Consider the following 15,443-nt stretch of genomic DNA (forward strand, 5'->3'; position numbering starts at 1 on the left):
TGCTGTCCAAACGAGACTAAGAATATAGCAACGAGTTTAATGTACAAAAAAAAGACACTTCTGTACAGAGACACCACCGCGGCCGTGCCAGCAGCAGGCACGATGCTGGTGGGTAAATACATGGAAGATGTTGCACGCTTCTTTTGCAGGCTGCTGGATCAGAGGACCCTGAGGCACCAGGCCAAGAATCTGCCTCCTCCTCGAGCCCGCACAGCACTAAGCTGACAAGCTGGCCTTCAGCAGTTACTGCAGGAAACATCCCCATGGTTGCCTACATGAATGACTGCACACAACGTGCTGCTCGTGGGCTGCTGGCAGGGAGCCTCTCCTATGGGGATGAGCTTAATGGGACAACTGCAGCTTCAGCATTTCTCCCTGCCCTTCTATCCCATGAGCCATGCTGAGAACTTCCATGGTAGTTTTGTAAACTGAAAGCAATCCACAGAAACCTCCATGCTTGAAGTTACTGAAATCCACGTTGAATTGAGCTTGAGAGGCTCCTGGGAGAGGACTGCAAGCAGGAGAGGGGGAGTGCTTCTGTCTCATATCTGCTGTACGGTGCACAACCGAAGCTTGTTTGAACTTGTCTTCTCTTTGCTGATCCCAGGACACTTCAGTGGAAGATGATCTTTTTATATTTGGAATTTGGGATCTGCCCTCGTGACTTGAGCCTCCTGACAGCCTCCCGCATGTGTTTGGGCTGCAGAGGTGGCAGCTCCCCCCACTTCTCACACACATCCAGAGCTAAACAAAAAAACAGGAGTTGACATGAGCAAGGACAGCTCAGCTCTGCTGTTCTCCCAGCAGGCGACATTTGAAAAGCCTCCTACTGGTTGAACTTCGATAATAAAGGCAGAAGGTAACACTGCTCAAGGTTTACAGCTCATGTTTTATCTGTACACAAGAACAAAACAGCTTTGTGTGTCTCTCTGAAGAAAAACCAGTCCTTGGGGCACCAATACCAGCTCAGAATCAGCTGCTTTTTAACAACATTCCAGCTGCTATGGAATAGACTAGGTCATGCAATAGCTTGACAAGGCTTCATCATCTTAAACTTGCTACTGTAAAACCACCCCTAGCTCGTGAAGTATGTTCTGGGGCTTGTGTGCAGCAGTGATAGGAGGGAACAGCCTACAGTTGACTTGAAGGGCAGTCCCTGTTCTTCGTTTCTGGTAAGTATCATTCAGGTCTCCTGCCAAGGACATGAAGCAATTAAGTACAGCAGTGAAGCTGCTTATCCAGACAGCCTCTGGCAACGCAGAGCTGCAGACACAGTCAAAGCATAAGAAGTGCCAGAAGCTGCATCATCCTCGCTGATGGCAATCCCTGCACATCCAGGCCGTGTGTTTTGTGTGACAAGCCTGTACTAAGTTGTTGGCACAAAAAACGAGAATCTTTTCCTCCTCTGCATGAGCCCGCACACAGCTGGGTCAGCCTTGCACAGGCCAAGGAGATCTCAGCTCACTGCAGTAACAAAGAATCTTGCAGGTTAAGAGGCTTAAATAACACATTTCCCTTCTAAGCTGAATTTGTCACAGTAGTATTAATGAGATCTTTGCTTTGGCACTGCAGCCTACTCATGTAGGAGCAAGAACTTCTAAGTTATCTTCTGCAGAAAGGATAAAAAAAGGAGGAAGGCACTCACTGATCTCTACTAGTTTATGGGCAATTATATTAACAGCATTAGAGTGGAATATGGACAATGCCACACTTCCCCCTGAGTCTCAACAGCAGCTTTCTGCTGCTGCTGCTGAAAGCAGGAGGGCTCTGCAGGGCCGTTTGTCAAGCTGCAGACCTGGAGAAGAAGCCACAGAAGTCCAGCTTTATTTCATGTCCTTCTGTTCTGCTTTAAACAACGCACTCTCTCTGTGTTCTTAACCTTTTACTGAACAATAATGTGATTTGCTCACCTTCCTCCACCACTTCCCCAACGAAGACCTTGGAAATGCCAGACATAGCAATAACCACGTTCTGAGAGACAGATGTGCCCGTGATGGACTGGATCAGCTGCACAAACCAAGAAGAGGCAGTCAGTCAAATGAGGCACATGCAGCAACAGTGAAATATTTCAAATTATATTTAGTAATTGGAGCCTGCCAAATATCAAGCATCAGTAAACAAAATGAGCAGAAACAGCAGTGAATGATCTTTGGAATAAGGTCCTATAACTGTGGGCACATGCTAGCTGTAACAATTTTAGATTACTTTTATTCAGCTACAGATCTGTACTAGCAACTGTCCCCCAAACTACTTTCATATGAGATAAGCTCCTATTTAAACTGCATAAACCCCACGGGCGCACTGAGTACAACATAACCAGATAAGCAGATCTAGGGACGGCCACAAAGGCTGAGATGTGGCTGGAGGGGAGGGAGTGAGTGCCCACAGTCCTGAACTGCTGAGCCCCCCATAGTGATAAGTTTATGTACGTGTGTGAGGCTGGGCTGGGAGCGTGGCCAGGCTCAGCCCGTTTGCTTTGTGCTGAAGCATGACTGAAGTCGTACCCGTTTGATAGCAGCTTTGGGGAAGGCAGAGCGGCGATACATCTCGTAACGATTCAGCTGTTCTTCAGAAAAGGAGGAGACCAGTATTCTGGAGGGGAGAGAATGAATCACTTACAGAGATTTAAAAAAACCAAACAGGCACAATTCTGAAGCTCGTCAGACTGCTGACACAGTTCTGTAAAGCATTGCAACCATCCTCAGCCTCCCAGCAGCATAAAAAAGAGCTGGAGAGAAAACAACAGCACTCCAGTTGTGTTAAGATTTGCAACGCAGATGGTGAGGCAGCTCAGAGGGATCTGGGAAAGAGCTGCAGATACAGAACATCCTGGGTTGGAAGGGAAACATAGGGATCCCACACCAAACTCCTGGCCCCGCACAGCACCACCCAAACCCGATGGCTGTGGTGTCCCAGCAGAGCCATTCCCTTCGGGGGGGGCTCGCATCTCATTTGGACTGAACGCCTCCAGCCCTGTCAGAACCCCCCGCCCCGGGCGCACTCACTGCATCTTCTGGATCTCATCTTCGTCCACTTTGTGCTTCCTCTCCTTCCTCTCCTTCAGCTCCAGCTTCACCTTCTTGGCCGCCGACGGCTGCAGGCTCAGGTCCTCCCCGTCCAGCGCCTCCCCCTCCGCGCTCCTCACCTGCACGAGAGAGCGGCACTGTGGCGGCGGCCCCGTTCGCTTCCCGCTCCCCGCCCCTCACGGCCGAGCCCGGCGCCGTGTCCTCACCTCCCCGTCCGCAGCCTCCACTTTCAGCTCCCCGCCGCCTCCAGCCTCCCTCGCCTCCCCCTCTGCCGCCCCCTCCGAGGCCGCCGGTTCCTCCGCGGCCTCAGCGCCGCCCCCGGTAGGGGATGAGGCGGTGGGTGACGGCTCCCGCTCGGCGCCGCTCCCTCTCTCCTCCCGACCCGGCTCTCCGGGTTCCGCCATCGCCCCGCGTCGCGCCGTCGCGCAGTGATGACGTCACACTACAGCGGCCGGCGGGTGGGGGCGCTGTCGTTATGGCAACGGGGCTTCCATGGGTCTGAGCGCCGTGGGGCCTTCGGAAGTTGAGCTCAGCTTGGGGACGGGACCTTTCCCCCCCCACGAAGCTCCTTCGGGAGCTGAAAGCAAGTTCAGGATTCTGCTTCCGACCTGAAGGCTGTGGCAGCTCTTCAAGCGGAGACGGCTGCTTGAAGCGACTGCACACGGAAATGTTTCTAACCTCTTTAAGGTGGAAATCTGCCTCGTCTGTAGCTGAGGTTGCGAGTTTAATGCATCGTTTTGCAGGGCTGTGTTTTGTACGCGCTTCATTCCTTCATGAAAAGGAAGGGGATGAAAATACGAGTCCTCCTGAGCGCCCTGCGGGATAGCAGGCCACGCCCACTAGTGCAGGCCACGCCCACTCAGTGCAGGCCACGCCCAGCTACATTCGGCCACGCCCAGATACATTCGGCCACGCCCATTCGCAATAGCACAAACGGGTCCCTCAGACCACGCCCACGCACCCGCAGGCCACGCCCCCCGAGCATCCTTCCGGGGCGTGGCCTGGCGGGAGGCGGTGGTGGCGGCCGGGCCGGGCCATGGGGAAGGAGCAGGAGCTGCTGGAGGCCGCCCGTACCGGGAACCTGCCCGCCGTAGAGAAACTGCTGTCGGGAAAACGCCTCAGCTCCGGTTTCGGTTCCGGGGGAAGCGGAGGAGGTGGTGGTGGAGGTTCCGGGGGTGGTGGAGGCGGTGGAAGCGGCGGTGGAGGAGGAGGAGGTGGAGGTGGTGGTGTGGGGCACCCGCTGTCCAGTCTGCTGAGGTGAGCCGGGGGGGCTGTGAGGGATGACGGCATTGTAGGGCTGTGGGGCTGCAGGCCTGGGGAGCTCTGTGGGGCCGAGAAGCTGCGGGCCCGTGGGGCAGCTGGGCTGTGTTTAGAGGTGAGCGCAGGGCTTGAGGCTGTGGGAGGGTTGTTATGGGTGGCTGTGTGGTGTGAGGGCTGTGGAGGGCTGAGGGGCTGCAGGGCTTTTGGGGTAGGAGGTGGGAGTTTGGAGCTGTGGGGTGGGATGTGGGGAAGGCAGTGGGGCGTTAAATGTGTCTAGGCTCTCGAGGTGAGCATTGAGCTTTGTGGGAGTTTAGAGTTGTGGGGTGCATAGGGTTGGGGTGCTGTAGGGCTGCGGAGAAGGAATGGAGGTGTGTGGGCTGGAGGGATCTTAGAGTGGGGGTGCATATGGGGCTGGGACACTGAGGACTGTGCTGCTTGAGGTGAGGTGTGGGCATAGGGGTGTTGTAGGACTGGGGCAGGTAGGGATTGTGGGGTTGATGGGGTATAGGGTTGAGGGCACAAGATGTATGGGGTTAGTGGGTTTGTAAGTGTGAGCTGGGCTTTTGGGGGTTGCAGGACTGGCACAGGGGATGTGTGTTGCTGGTGTGCTGGGGGGTGACAAAGGGATTGTGGAACGGGGAAGCTGTGGGTTGGAATCTGTGCATGGGGTGGAATGTGTGGGCAGGAGGGCTGTGGGACAGGGGCTGTCTAAGCTCCTGTGGCGTGGGATGGAGCCCAGTGGGACATGGATGTGTCTGTACTGTAAGTGAAGGGGGAACCAAGATCTGCTGCCCCCGGGGTTTGGGCCTGTGTGGGTTGAAAGGAGTGCATGAAGGGGATGGGATGAGGCACTGTGGTGGGATACTTGGACTGTGGAGTACGTAGAGTGTGTGAGCATAGATTGGAGCAGCCCTGAGCTATGGTAGCATGGAGGTGGTGCTGCAGGGGCTGGGAGCAGAATCCCTGGGGCTCTGTGCCCCAAGGCAAGGCTGTAAGCTGGGGGAGCATTGCAGCAGGGCTGGGTGATGCCCTGTGGTGGCTTTGGCCCTGCCTGCTCCCCTAGGCTGCTGCAGGCTCGGCTGCTGATTGTGGTTGGTTGCAGCAGACTGGTGTAACTGGGAAGACGTGTGTTTGGAGGAGGAGGACTCTGGGTCAGTGTGCCAGCAGGGGCTGGTGACTGTGCATGGGTTTCCTCTGGTCATGGGTGAATGTACAGGTTAGATGTGCAGCTGGGTGTTCAACAAGGTGTCCTCTCACTGTCTGTGCTCTGTCTGCTCGCCCTCCATTATTGCCATTGCTTGCAGCAACGCTGCTTCGCCGCAGCTCAGCCTGACAGTGGCTGGCAGCTCAGGGTCAGCTGTGCTGCATGCTGCACAGGCACCCAGAAGGAGGGCACGCTCCTTTGCTTTTGCATTTAAAGGACCATGCTGTGTAATTCACTCCGTTTTGAAGCTTTTAGATGTTTGTTAGTGTTTTCTTCTTTTTTTTTTTCCCCTCTGGCATCTCCTAAGGAAGCCACTTGCTGGTGCATTTCTTGAGTTGCAGCTTTTTTGCTGGTCCAGCACTGTTCTGTTCCCTGAGCAAGTAGTTTGTTTGGGGGTAGGAAGGGAGGATTTGAGCCCTTTCTGAGTTACGCCATCACTGTGGTCTGAGTGTCTGAAAGGATACAGCTTGCCTATTTGTAGCCAGATTTGATCTACTTTTCTATCACTGTATCAGAGATTTGCTGCTGCGCTCTGAGCAGAGCACAGAGCCCAGTGGCTGCCAGTGCTTACGTTTCCCTGGTGTATAAATCTGCTTCTCTGCAATGCAAATCTGCACTTGGGTCAAAATTTCTCTTTTTCATTTAATACACTAAAAACACTGAGCCCTTGTATTGAGTGGGAAATTGGCTCGGAACCCTTCAGGCTTTCTGCACCAGAAGATGGATGTACTTAAGGGCTGTTCAGATAAAGTGGAGAGGGTCAGCTGAGTTAAATACACACCACAAGTGTTATCAACCTCTAGTTGTAACAGCTCTGCCACGCTCACCGACAGCGCATGGTGGTGACTTTGTGTTATGGGGATGCATCGCTGCATTCCAGGCTGCTCTGTGTCAGTGTCTGGCAATCAGTGTGGCTGCAGCAATGCCAGACCCAAGTGTGATGGCAGACCCCCATAATGGCAGCCCCATTGGTGCCAGGGAGCAGCTCCAACATGGGTCAGGAGCTCCTCGGCTGCTCTGCTCCTGGGGGCAGGGAGGAGGATGTGTGGCGGTGCTTAATTACAGCCAGCCCTGCCCTGCTGTCCTCCTTTTAAATAACTTCAAGGCTTTGGAAATGGGGAATATGAAATTCTGTCTGCCTGACACTTGATGGAAAGCCAGAGGTTGGGAAATGAAAGGGATGTGATGTGGGAGGAGGTGGTGGGTGCCAATGGGTCACCCCTGAGCTCAGCTGTCCCCAGAGTGCAATGTCCCAACGGACAGCAACAACAGCTTTGGAGTAATGTGGAGGTTGGAGGTTAAGCAATAGACACTCAGTGCTGGTGAGTGAAGAAAGCACAAAGTAAGCACCCAGAGCAGGGAATTCTGTGCGTGTGTTACGAGAGAGCTTTGATTGGGAGGTGCTTAGGAGGGGTGCTCACCTGCCTTCCTGCTCCTTCCCTGTCTGGTTCCTGCTCTCTCCAATGCTAGCACAATGTTCCAGTCCCTGTTTTGCAGCAGTCTCACTGCCTGCTCTCTGCATTCAGTCTCGGCTGTCCCAGAAGCACAGTTTGAAGATGGGTACAAAGCAGCTGTTTGCTCAGACACAGTGTGGATGTGGCGCCACATCTGTACAGAGAACAAATGCCGGTCCAGAAGGCACAGAAGGTGCCCCCAGCAGTGTTCAGTGGAGAAGATTTTGCATCACTGCATTTGTTGGGATTTCAGGGTGAGCTTTAGCAGGGCCCGAGGCTCCCAGCTCCCATCACAGCGTGAGACCTCCCACTGCAATCACGAGTCGTGCAGGTAAGCAGGAAGCGAGATGTGATAGACTGTGAGAAGTCAAACGAGAAGGAAACACTGAGGTGGAATTAAAGATGAAGTCTCTCCCCAGGGGGGCAAACGTGCTGCTCCATAATGCTAAAAATATCTGGTAGAAAAACACACCCCAGTGGAAAGCACAACCCTGCAGAAAAAGCAACTTCTTTTCACCAACCGATATCAAAAGATGGGATCTCTGTTGGTGAGAGGGGAAACTGGGGCTGCTGCTGGGCTTTCAGCTCCTGTAGGTCTGTCAGGGACAGGCTTTGCAGGGAGCTAGGGCGTTCTGCATGCATCTGTTGTGGGGAAGGATCTGGTTGTGCCTTCACTGAAGCCGCAGCAAGTGTTCCGCTCAATTTGCTGCAGTTATGACTGGCGAGTATTTTCTTTGGGTTAGGAAATGACATGGTACAATGGTTAAACACTCAAAGTAGCTTCGAGTAGCCCAAGTGTGGTTAAAGTCGGAAAAATGATTTTTTCTTAAATGAAAAAGTGGGCTTTTGTATTTGGGGTTTTATATTTGCTCCTGCACAGCTTGATGGCTTAAAAATGTTTGTTAGTGCTTTACTGCAGAACGCTTTCTGAGGGTTATCTGTTCTGTGAGCAGTTCCTGGTGCCTGGGCCCTCCTCTATTGAGCAAAAATGAGGTGAGCAACACAGCGAGCAGAGCACAGGGTTCAGCTATTGGGCTCTGCGTGCCCAGGGCTGGCAGCCAGGAGGCACAGCCCCAGTGCTGGGTGATGTGGGGTGGGGAGCAGCCGCCTGGCTCCAAGGTCCAACTTCAGGGGTTGTGTAGAGGTGCCAACAGAATGTTTCCTCATCTTTCCCTTCCCTCACCCAGAGGAAGTTCCTCTTGGAGCATTCTTATGAAGCATGCAGACACTCTGGCTGTGTTTTCACTTTTCTCAGGGCTGTCATTAACAGCATCTCGCCCAGTTTTGAACTCTCCTGCTCCCCACCCTGCCTTGCACACAGCAAAGCAGGGCAGATCGCTCTGATATTGCTGAGAGCATGGACACCACAGGCATTAGGTGTGCACCAAGTCTTACGTTGCAAGTTGTTTCCAAAGCACTTTCTAAGGAATTCAGGAGGGCTGCAGTTATTGGCAGTGACTCTGAACCATTCTGCATCTGCGTGATCTTCTAATGCAGCACTGAAACACTTCATTTGCTGCTTTGGTCAGCACAGCTCTGTGATGAGGTGTGTGTTCCGTGCCAGCAGCTCCATGCATGACCTCAGACAGCCACACTGGCAGTGCTGTGGCACGAGGAGTGCCGGGCAGCTCAGGCTCTGTGTCACTGCAGCATCCCCATGTGAGAGCAGTGCATCCAGGTGGGCATGGAGCACAGTTCCCAGTGCTTCCCATTGCTGGGTGACACCCCTTCCAGGAGCTTCATCTTGCAGTGCTCACATGCGGGTTGTTCCATGGCTTTGTGTTTTTTGTGCCCTGAGCAGGACTGGCTTAAAAGCTGGCTGGAGCCTCCCCAGAAAAACTTGAGGACCAAGCAGGTGTGTGCATCATCAGATGCAGCCTTGACATTTGCATCTCGAGGATTTGAGGGTTGGCTGTAGTGATGCTGGGTTAGCAGCTGCATTCCGCAGTGTTCGTGTCCATATTTACTTTGCTGGCCAAAGGGATGTTTGCGAGGCTTCAGCAGGCTGAGTGGTTGGCTGGGGGATCCCCTGCCAGCTCTTTGATTAGTGTGTGCCCCAATTTCTTGTCCTGCAGTTGAGCTGTGTGCAGGAATTTCAGCACGAATCCCACAGCTATGTGTGTAAACAAACAGGAGACGCCTGAGCGATGAGATGCCAACACTTCTGTAGGCTTGCACCAGTCTGCAAGCCTGAAACTGGAGGAACGTCATTGCACACCTGAGTGCATCCAGAGCACAGCGTGTTCTGAAGAGCTGTGCGGCGTTGGGCTGAACGCTGAAGAAGTGGGGTTTGACAACTAACAAGGAGACTTGAAGGCTGTGACTACGCTTGTGCAGCAGTGATCCTGTCCTCTCCTGCTTTCATTCCCCAATGGATGTTTGAGCATTCATGGGGCTGTGCCAGAGTAACTCGCTCCAGCTGGCTGACCCAGCAGAACAGCTTCGTTTGTGATGGCCCTGTTCCTAGATCCTATACAGGGGGGGTGGAAACCTGCAGGTGTGGAGGGGCAGGCTCCCCCCCTTGCCCTCTGCTGCTTCAAGAGCAGTTGTCCCACAGCAGCTTTGTGTGAAGTGATCCCCAAATGTGTGTTTGTGGGAGTGGAGCCACTGGAGCAAGGCTGCTTGGCAAAGAGCTCAGCTTTATGAATGTATGAATGTATGAAACAGCATTTGATATACGAGCAGCAACTGAGCCAAGAAACAGCACTCATCCAGTGGTGGTTTTTAATGTAGTGCATTGCTTTAGGGTGCCTGAAAGAAAAGCAAGCAGGCTGTGAAAGACAGAAGTGAAAGATGGGATGCAGAACAGAGGTCGTAGATAACGGATTACACCTGCATTCATCCCAGACCAAAAGGGAAAATTCTCTGGCAGCTCCACTTGGATGAGGATGAGACAAGCTCCTGGAGGCAGTGAGGATGGGTGAGCTGTGCTGTGGTTCCTGGCTGCAGTGATGGGTGAGTGTCCCCAGCATGGCTGTCATCCTCCTGTGCCACCTGGAGGCAGCAGCATTGCAGGAGCGCTGCAGCCATCAGCTCAAGGTGAAGCATCCTCGTGGAAGTGCCTTTAGGTGGGGTGTTGGTGGTCTCCTCTTCGCACTGCCCCCAGGTGTGAGGCTCTTCTGATGTGGAGGTGGCACCGTGCCCGTCCCAGAGAGCTGGCTCTGGAGTACAGCTCAGGCTTAGAAAGGAGAGAAATCCTATTTCACAGAAAAATGGTAAAAATAAAACTGTTGAGGATTGATTTGTTTCTATAGCAACAGACTGGAGAAGCTAATACAGCTGCTCTCTGCAGAAAGGAGAAAAACAGGAATTGGCTGACAGCTCCAGTCCCAGATGCACTAACATTTCAAAGAAAGATCTTCGATAGTCCAACGGAGGGGTAAAATGCTTAATTAAAGGCCAGGAGGGCAGAAAGGTGTGAACCGTGCTCAGGAAGGAAGCAGTGCCTGGGAGCGAGCGGGCGAGCTTCTCTCTGCGCTGTGTCCCAAAGGACTGCTTGCTGCCACCCCAGTGGGACGCGTCCTGCCCAAAGTAAGGCAGTGCCTCAATGCAGAGCAGTCCATGGATGTTCTTCGTGTCTCTGTCCTGCAGTGAATCCCCGTGGCTTGCTTTAACGATCATGCTTAATTGTCAGAGCGCCCCTTTGTTGCACAGACTGGGAGATGATGGACTTTGAAAAGCCCAGATGAATTTTGGAACTGAATTTTCTTGAACACCCTTTAACTCAAACCAAATGTGGGACTCAGCTGGGTGCCTCGTGCCAGGGCAGAGTTCTCTGTAGGTGTTTGTCCTGGAAGAAGATCCCACGGAGCACCCACACTGCTGGCTAAGGAGCTCGAGTGTAAAGCCCTGTTTTTCATCTGCACTGTGTGTATTTGGGTGGATTTTGACTTGACTTTTGCCCGGACCAAGGATTTGAGCAGGCTGTGGCTCATTGCAGCACCGTTCATGCAGCTCTTTTCCCCAGTGGTTCGTAAAGATGAACGTGTGAGAAGTTTGGGAAGCCCCAAGGAAGATGCCAAGTGCAGAGACCACGTGTGCATGCACATTCCTGACTTGATGCATCCCGCCTTGCGTGGCTGAGTGTTTCAGATTAAAATCAGTGTATATATCTGAACCTAGCTGGATGTGAAGGGAACTGCAGAAGTTGCTTTTAAAGCAGGAGTGTGCAAGCAGGGCTAATGCAAAGCTCTCTGAGAGCCTGTGTTATTTTGCTTAAGGGAAGCGAGAGTTTGAGTTCACGTTGTTTAGGTTTGGTAAACCCTGATTACATTAGCACTCTCCCCTTGTTATTTAAACACATGGTTTCTTTTAAAGGGAAATTAAATTTAAGAATAGACCTCAAGCTTTTTCCAGCTAAAAGGAAGTATCTGCAGTGCTGTGTACTTAGGATGCAAGAACACAACCCTGCCTGAAAGTGAGTGCCATAAATAATATGTAAATACATTATCTCATTAGATTTATATCTGATCCTATTGCCTGCTGGTTTTCAGACTCTTACGCCAAACAAGCCCGAAAATGTCATAGGTTGCCTTCAAATCTAATATTGAAGTGGGCTGGAAATTAGGTGAAATGACTTTTGCCTCATCCTAATTAAGACACGATGAGCAATCCTTTCAAGTTTGGCATCACCAAGTAAATTGCCTGGTTTTAGAATGTAATCCGATTAAAGGCGGCCAGCGCTGCGGCACAGATGGGCCCACAGCCCCCTCCTTGCTGCTGGAAACCAGAGCCTTTTCCCTTTTGTTTTAGGAAGGAGCAACAGGTTTCTGATTAAAACCTTGATCTCTGGAGGATTGAAAGCTTTGCGTTCTAATCTTGGTTCTCTTTAAGGATCATGAGGGCCATCAGATGACTTAAATATGGTGTGCAGGTGCCATGGACCTGGGTTTTGGTCTGCCAGGACCCAGCGAGCCGTTCGAGCCACAGCTTCTTGCTGCAGTTAAGTGTGAAGAAGTGTTGGCTGTCCTATAAGAGGCGTCTGAGCAGCCTTGGTTTATCCTGCCATCCCCCAAGGGTGACTTCTGGTTGTCTTGGAGTGATGTCAGTAACCCCTCTGTGCAGTGTGAAATTACTGCGTTCCTCTCGTGTCCTCTCAGCCTGCTGGAGTCTGAATTCAATGCCTCATCTCCACCCAGTTGAAACCAGCTGAAAACTTGCAGCATCTGGAAGGTGTGCGTACTTAGTGCTTGATTTAGTGTTCTGGGGATGTTTCCTTTAACAACAACAGGAATTATTTCACAAAAAGGGTGAAGCAAGAAAAAACTTAGAAGATGAGAGCTGAGTATACCGAACTTGGAGGATGTGATCCCAGTGTGCTACCCAGCACCTGGGCTGAGGCCACTGGTGGGAATCATAGAAGCACAGGAGTGCTGGGATTGGAGGGGACCTCAAGGTCATAGAGTCCAACTCCCTTGCTCAAGCAGGTTCTCTACAGCAGGTTGCACAGGTGGGCATCCAGGTGGGTCTTGAATATCTCCATAGAAGGAGATCCCACATCATCCTTGGCAGCCTTTTCCAGCACTGCGTCACCCTTGCCATAAAGAAGTTGTTCTCCTGTGTTCAAGTTTTAGGCCATCACTCTTTGTCCTATCGCTAAGCACCACCGAGAAGAGCCTGCCCTCATCCATTTGCCTTCCACCCTCCTTTAGATATAAACATTTATCAGATCTCCTCTGAGTCTTCTTTTCCCCAGGCTGAACAGACCCAGGTGACTCAGCCCTTCCCCACACAGGAGATGCTCCAGGCCTTCTTCGTCTTTGTAGCCCTCCACTGAGCTCCTTCCACAAGATCCCTATCTTTTTTTTGTACTGGGGAGCCTGGAGCTGGCTGCAGTGGCTGAGCTGCAGCACGGAATCCATCCTGCTTTCTTCTGAAGCTGGAAACGAGTCAGAGGGGCGGCCAGTCCTGCTCCTGCTGTCCCGTAGAGCCTGTGCTGCCTTCACAGAGGGTTTGCTGTAGCAGATTCAAGCCTAGAGATCATTAAATGCAGCTCTGGAATGACTTGGAAGAGGCAAGGCACTGTTCTTAGCCTCTGCTTTGACTTAGTGTGCCTACAGGCTCATCGCTGTGAATGTGCAGCTCTCGACCCACGCTTGTCCCTGTCGTCTGGGACCCGTTTTTCAGATGCAGGTGGATGTTGGCTCTTGAGGTCAGGTTAGCAAAAAGGAGGAATTTGAATCTCAAAATAAACATTTGAGTGCTAAATGTTGTGTTTAAGTTGTGTGTGAGTGTAAATACACGGTAAGCTGTTTATCCTCCTTCATTGACCTTAACCGCTTTGCAAGACTTGAGGTTTTGCTCACTGATGTTATCTGAGTGTGAGGTGGTTAAGAGCTCAGTGTTCTCCCCAGCTTACTCATGGTTGGCTTTTGCTTTCTGTTCTAAGTTCTTCAGGAACATGGGGCACGTTGTAATGGTCTGCAGTGCTGCTCCAAGGTGGCTGTGTGCGCTGCTTCTACTGTGAGAGGGACAGGAGAAAAAGGAGGCTGTGCTTCCTCTCCCCAAAGGCCGTCCATGTTGGTGATGGGGAGATGCTGAGCAACGTGAGGTGCTCTGGAACCCTTGGAGCTGTATGGGTGACCCTTGCTTCAGATGCAGTTATTCACTGGGATTGAGTTGCAGTGTCCCTGAACTTGTTAGAGGCAATGCCTCTGCATCAGTTTACACTTTAATAGTCCAACTTGCATGTACATCTGTACTGTGTATTAAGAATGTGAGGTTGGGAAGGGCTGTGCTGCTAAATGCAGCTTCTGGCTGAGAGAACTGTATTTAACAAAGAAACTGCTTCTCAAGTGCACAACTGCTCCCTTTAGCAGCCATCCCAGCTTCCATAAGCTTCCTTCGGAACTGCTGTGCTGTGAGTCTTAAGCTGATGCTTTCTGTGTTTGCTTGATGCAAGCCAGGGCTGAGCAGGAGCTTATCTCAGTGCTGTGACCATGACCCAGTCCGTTGTGTCCTCAGTTTTTCCCTGGAAGCTGCTGTAGGTCACTTTTCTGTTTTTCCTTTCTGCCAGTGCTCTCTCTTGTCCTGTCGTTTCCCTAACCAGCTAACAAGCTCATGGAGAAAGAATTTCATCTGCAGTCATTGCAGCCGTGTGGAGCTGCCTCGTTTGTGCCAGCATTGCAGGCAGTCCTCTCCTGGACCTGTGTTCCCTTCCTTGAGGGCCTCATTCTCCCATCCTGTTGCGTTCAGGTTTCACTAGCAGAGAACAGTTTGCTTTTCCCTGAGGCTTACTGCTTCTCCCTGCTCACACTGGTGCCCTGTGGGTCTGTCCTGAGGCAGGTCTGTCCTCCCTCCATGCCCAGACAGTCCAGCACACCGGTGCCAGCCTGGGTTCAGAACCCCACCATCACAGATCTCAGCAGTGTTACCAGGGCAGTGGATGGTACATCAGCCCCCATCTAATTTTTTTTTTGTCTCCCTGAGGCAGAAGTGCACTCTGGATGTAGTTACTGATACAAACCAATTGCATTTGCTTTATAATTGATGTAGGGCAGGACTAATTCATTCTGTCTCTCTGCTTTACTTGGCCTATTTACCTGTTTCTCATCTGTTCCAGGTCAGGCATTAGCAATGGTCTGAGAGGGAATTCCCCGTGCTGTGGCAGCAGGAGCAGGCTGGCAGGTGACACAGAGGTGCTGTGTGTGGCCTGGAGGGCACCGTGGCCACAGGGGCCACCTGAGCCCCTCTACAGATGGAAGAGTCTGTGCATGGAAGGATAGCAGGCACCCTTTCTCCTAGATGCAAGCTTCCCTGCTAGAAATCCCAGTTCACACTGAGCTGTGTATGGGATGAGATCACTGTGGGTGCTGGGGAAAAAATAAACAGTCACTTTGGCTGGATCTAATCCCATTGATTTCATCTGACAACGAGCATCTAGCAGCTCCACAGAGCAGACAGCGGAGGGTGATGTGTCCTGCCAACCCAAAGCACTTAATTGGTGCATCAGTTCCCTGCATGGGGGCACTGACAGGCAGTGGGAATGAAATGCACTCTACGTTTCTTGCTCAAGTTCCTTTTGGCGATGCTTTCTGCTCTACGTTCAGAGCCTTTGTGAGTCTGTGTGTCAGAAGTTGGCAGGGCAAGTGGATGTGTACAGTTTGAGACGTGCTGCTCTATTTCTGTTGGTTGGCTGTCATGTCTTGTGGGGTTCTGTAGCTCTCATGGAAGGGAAGGGGGGAACGCGGTGTGAGTTTGCCAGCTGCAGCCTGAGCTGCTCAGTGCTTTTGATCAGGGATTTGTGGCTGCCAGGCAGCTTGCTTTGGTGCTGTGGAAGTGCTGATGGAGGGAACATGTGGCACTTAGTGAGAAATTGTCAGCAAAGCCTGGGAGCCTGCCCCTTCTGGATGTGTTCTGCTCCTGTTAGAATCATTGAGCCATTGGAGTTGGAAGGGACCTCTAAGAGCCATCTGGTCCCACTCCCTGCATTGCACAGGGACACCTACAGCTCCGTCAGGTCCTCAGAGCCCCACTTTCTGCCCCTGGACAGCTCAATAC

The 15,443-nt window shown here is 52.1% G+C and overlaps 2 protein-coding genes across 2 annotated transcripts in view; one reads left to right on the plus strand and one right to left on the minus strand.

Moving 5' to 3' along the window:
- Positions 1 to 613: 613 nt before the first annotated feature.
- On the minus strand, positions 614 to 3,430 carry TAF11 (TATA-box binding protein associated factor 11; the record flags this gene model as incomplete). The annotated part of the gene is made up of 5 exons (XM_079546534.1): positions 614 to 744; positions 1,911 to 2,007; positions 2,505 to 2,592; positions 3,006 to 3,145; positions 3,233 to 3,430. The coding sequence occupies 5 exons, from the start codon at positions 3,428 to 3,430 to the stop codon at positions 614 to 616; spliced, it is 654 nt and encodes a 217-aa protein (XP_079402660.1).
- Positions 3,431 to 4,062: 632 nt separating this feature from the next.
- ANKS1A (ankyrin repeat and sterile alpha motif domain containing 1A) overlaps positions 4,063 to 15,443 on the plus strand; it is a gene marked incomplete at both ends in the record, with an annotated part of 78,624 nt that continues 67,243 nt past the window's right edge. The window contains one exon of the mRNA XM_079546293.1: positions 4,063 to 4,283. Coding sequence (XP_079402419.1) covers positions 4,063 to 4,283 — 221 coding nt within the window. The remainder of the gene's footprint in view (positions 4,284 to 15,443) is intronic.

The sequence above is a fragment of the Tetrao urogallus genome (assembly GCF_951394365.1).
Source record: "Tetrao urogallus genome assembly, chromosome: 24".
In the NCBI taxonomy this organism is placed as follows: Eukaryota; Metazoa; Chordata; class Aves; order Galliformes; family Phasianidae; genus Tetrao; species Tetrao urogallus.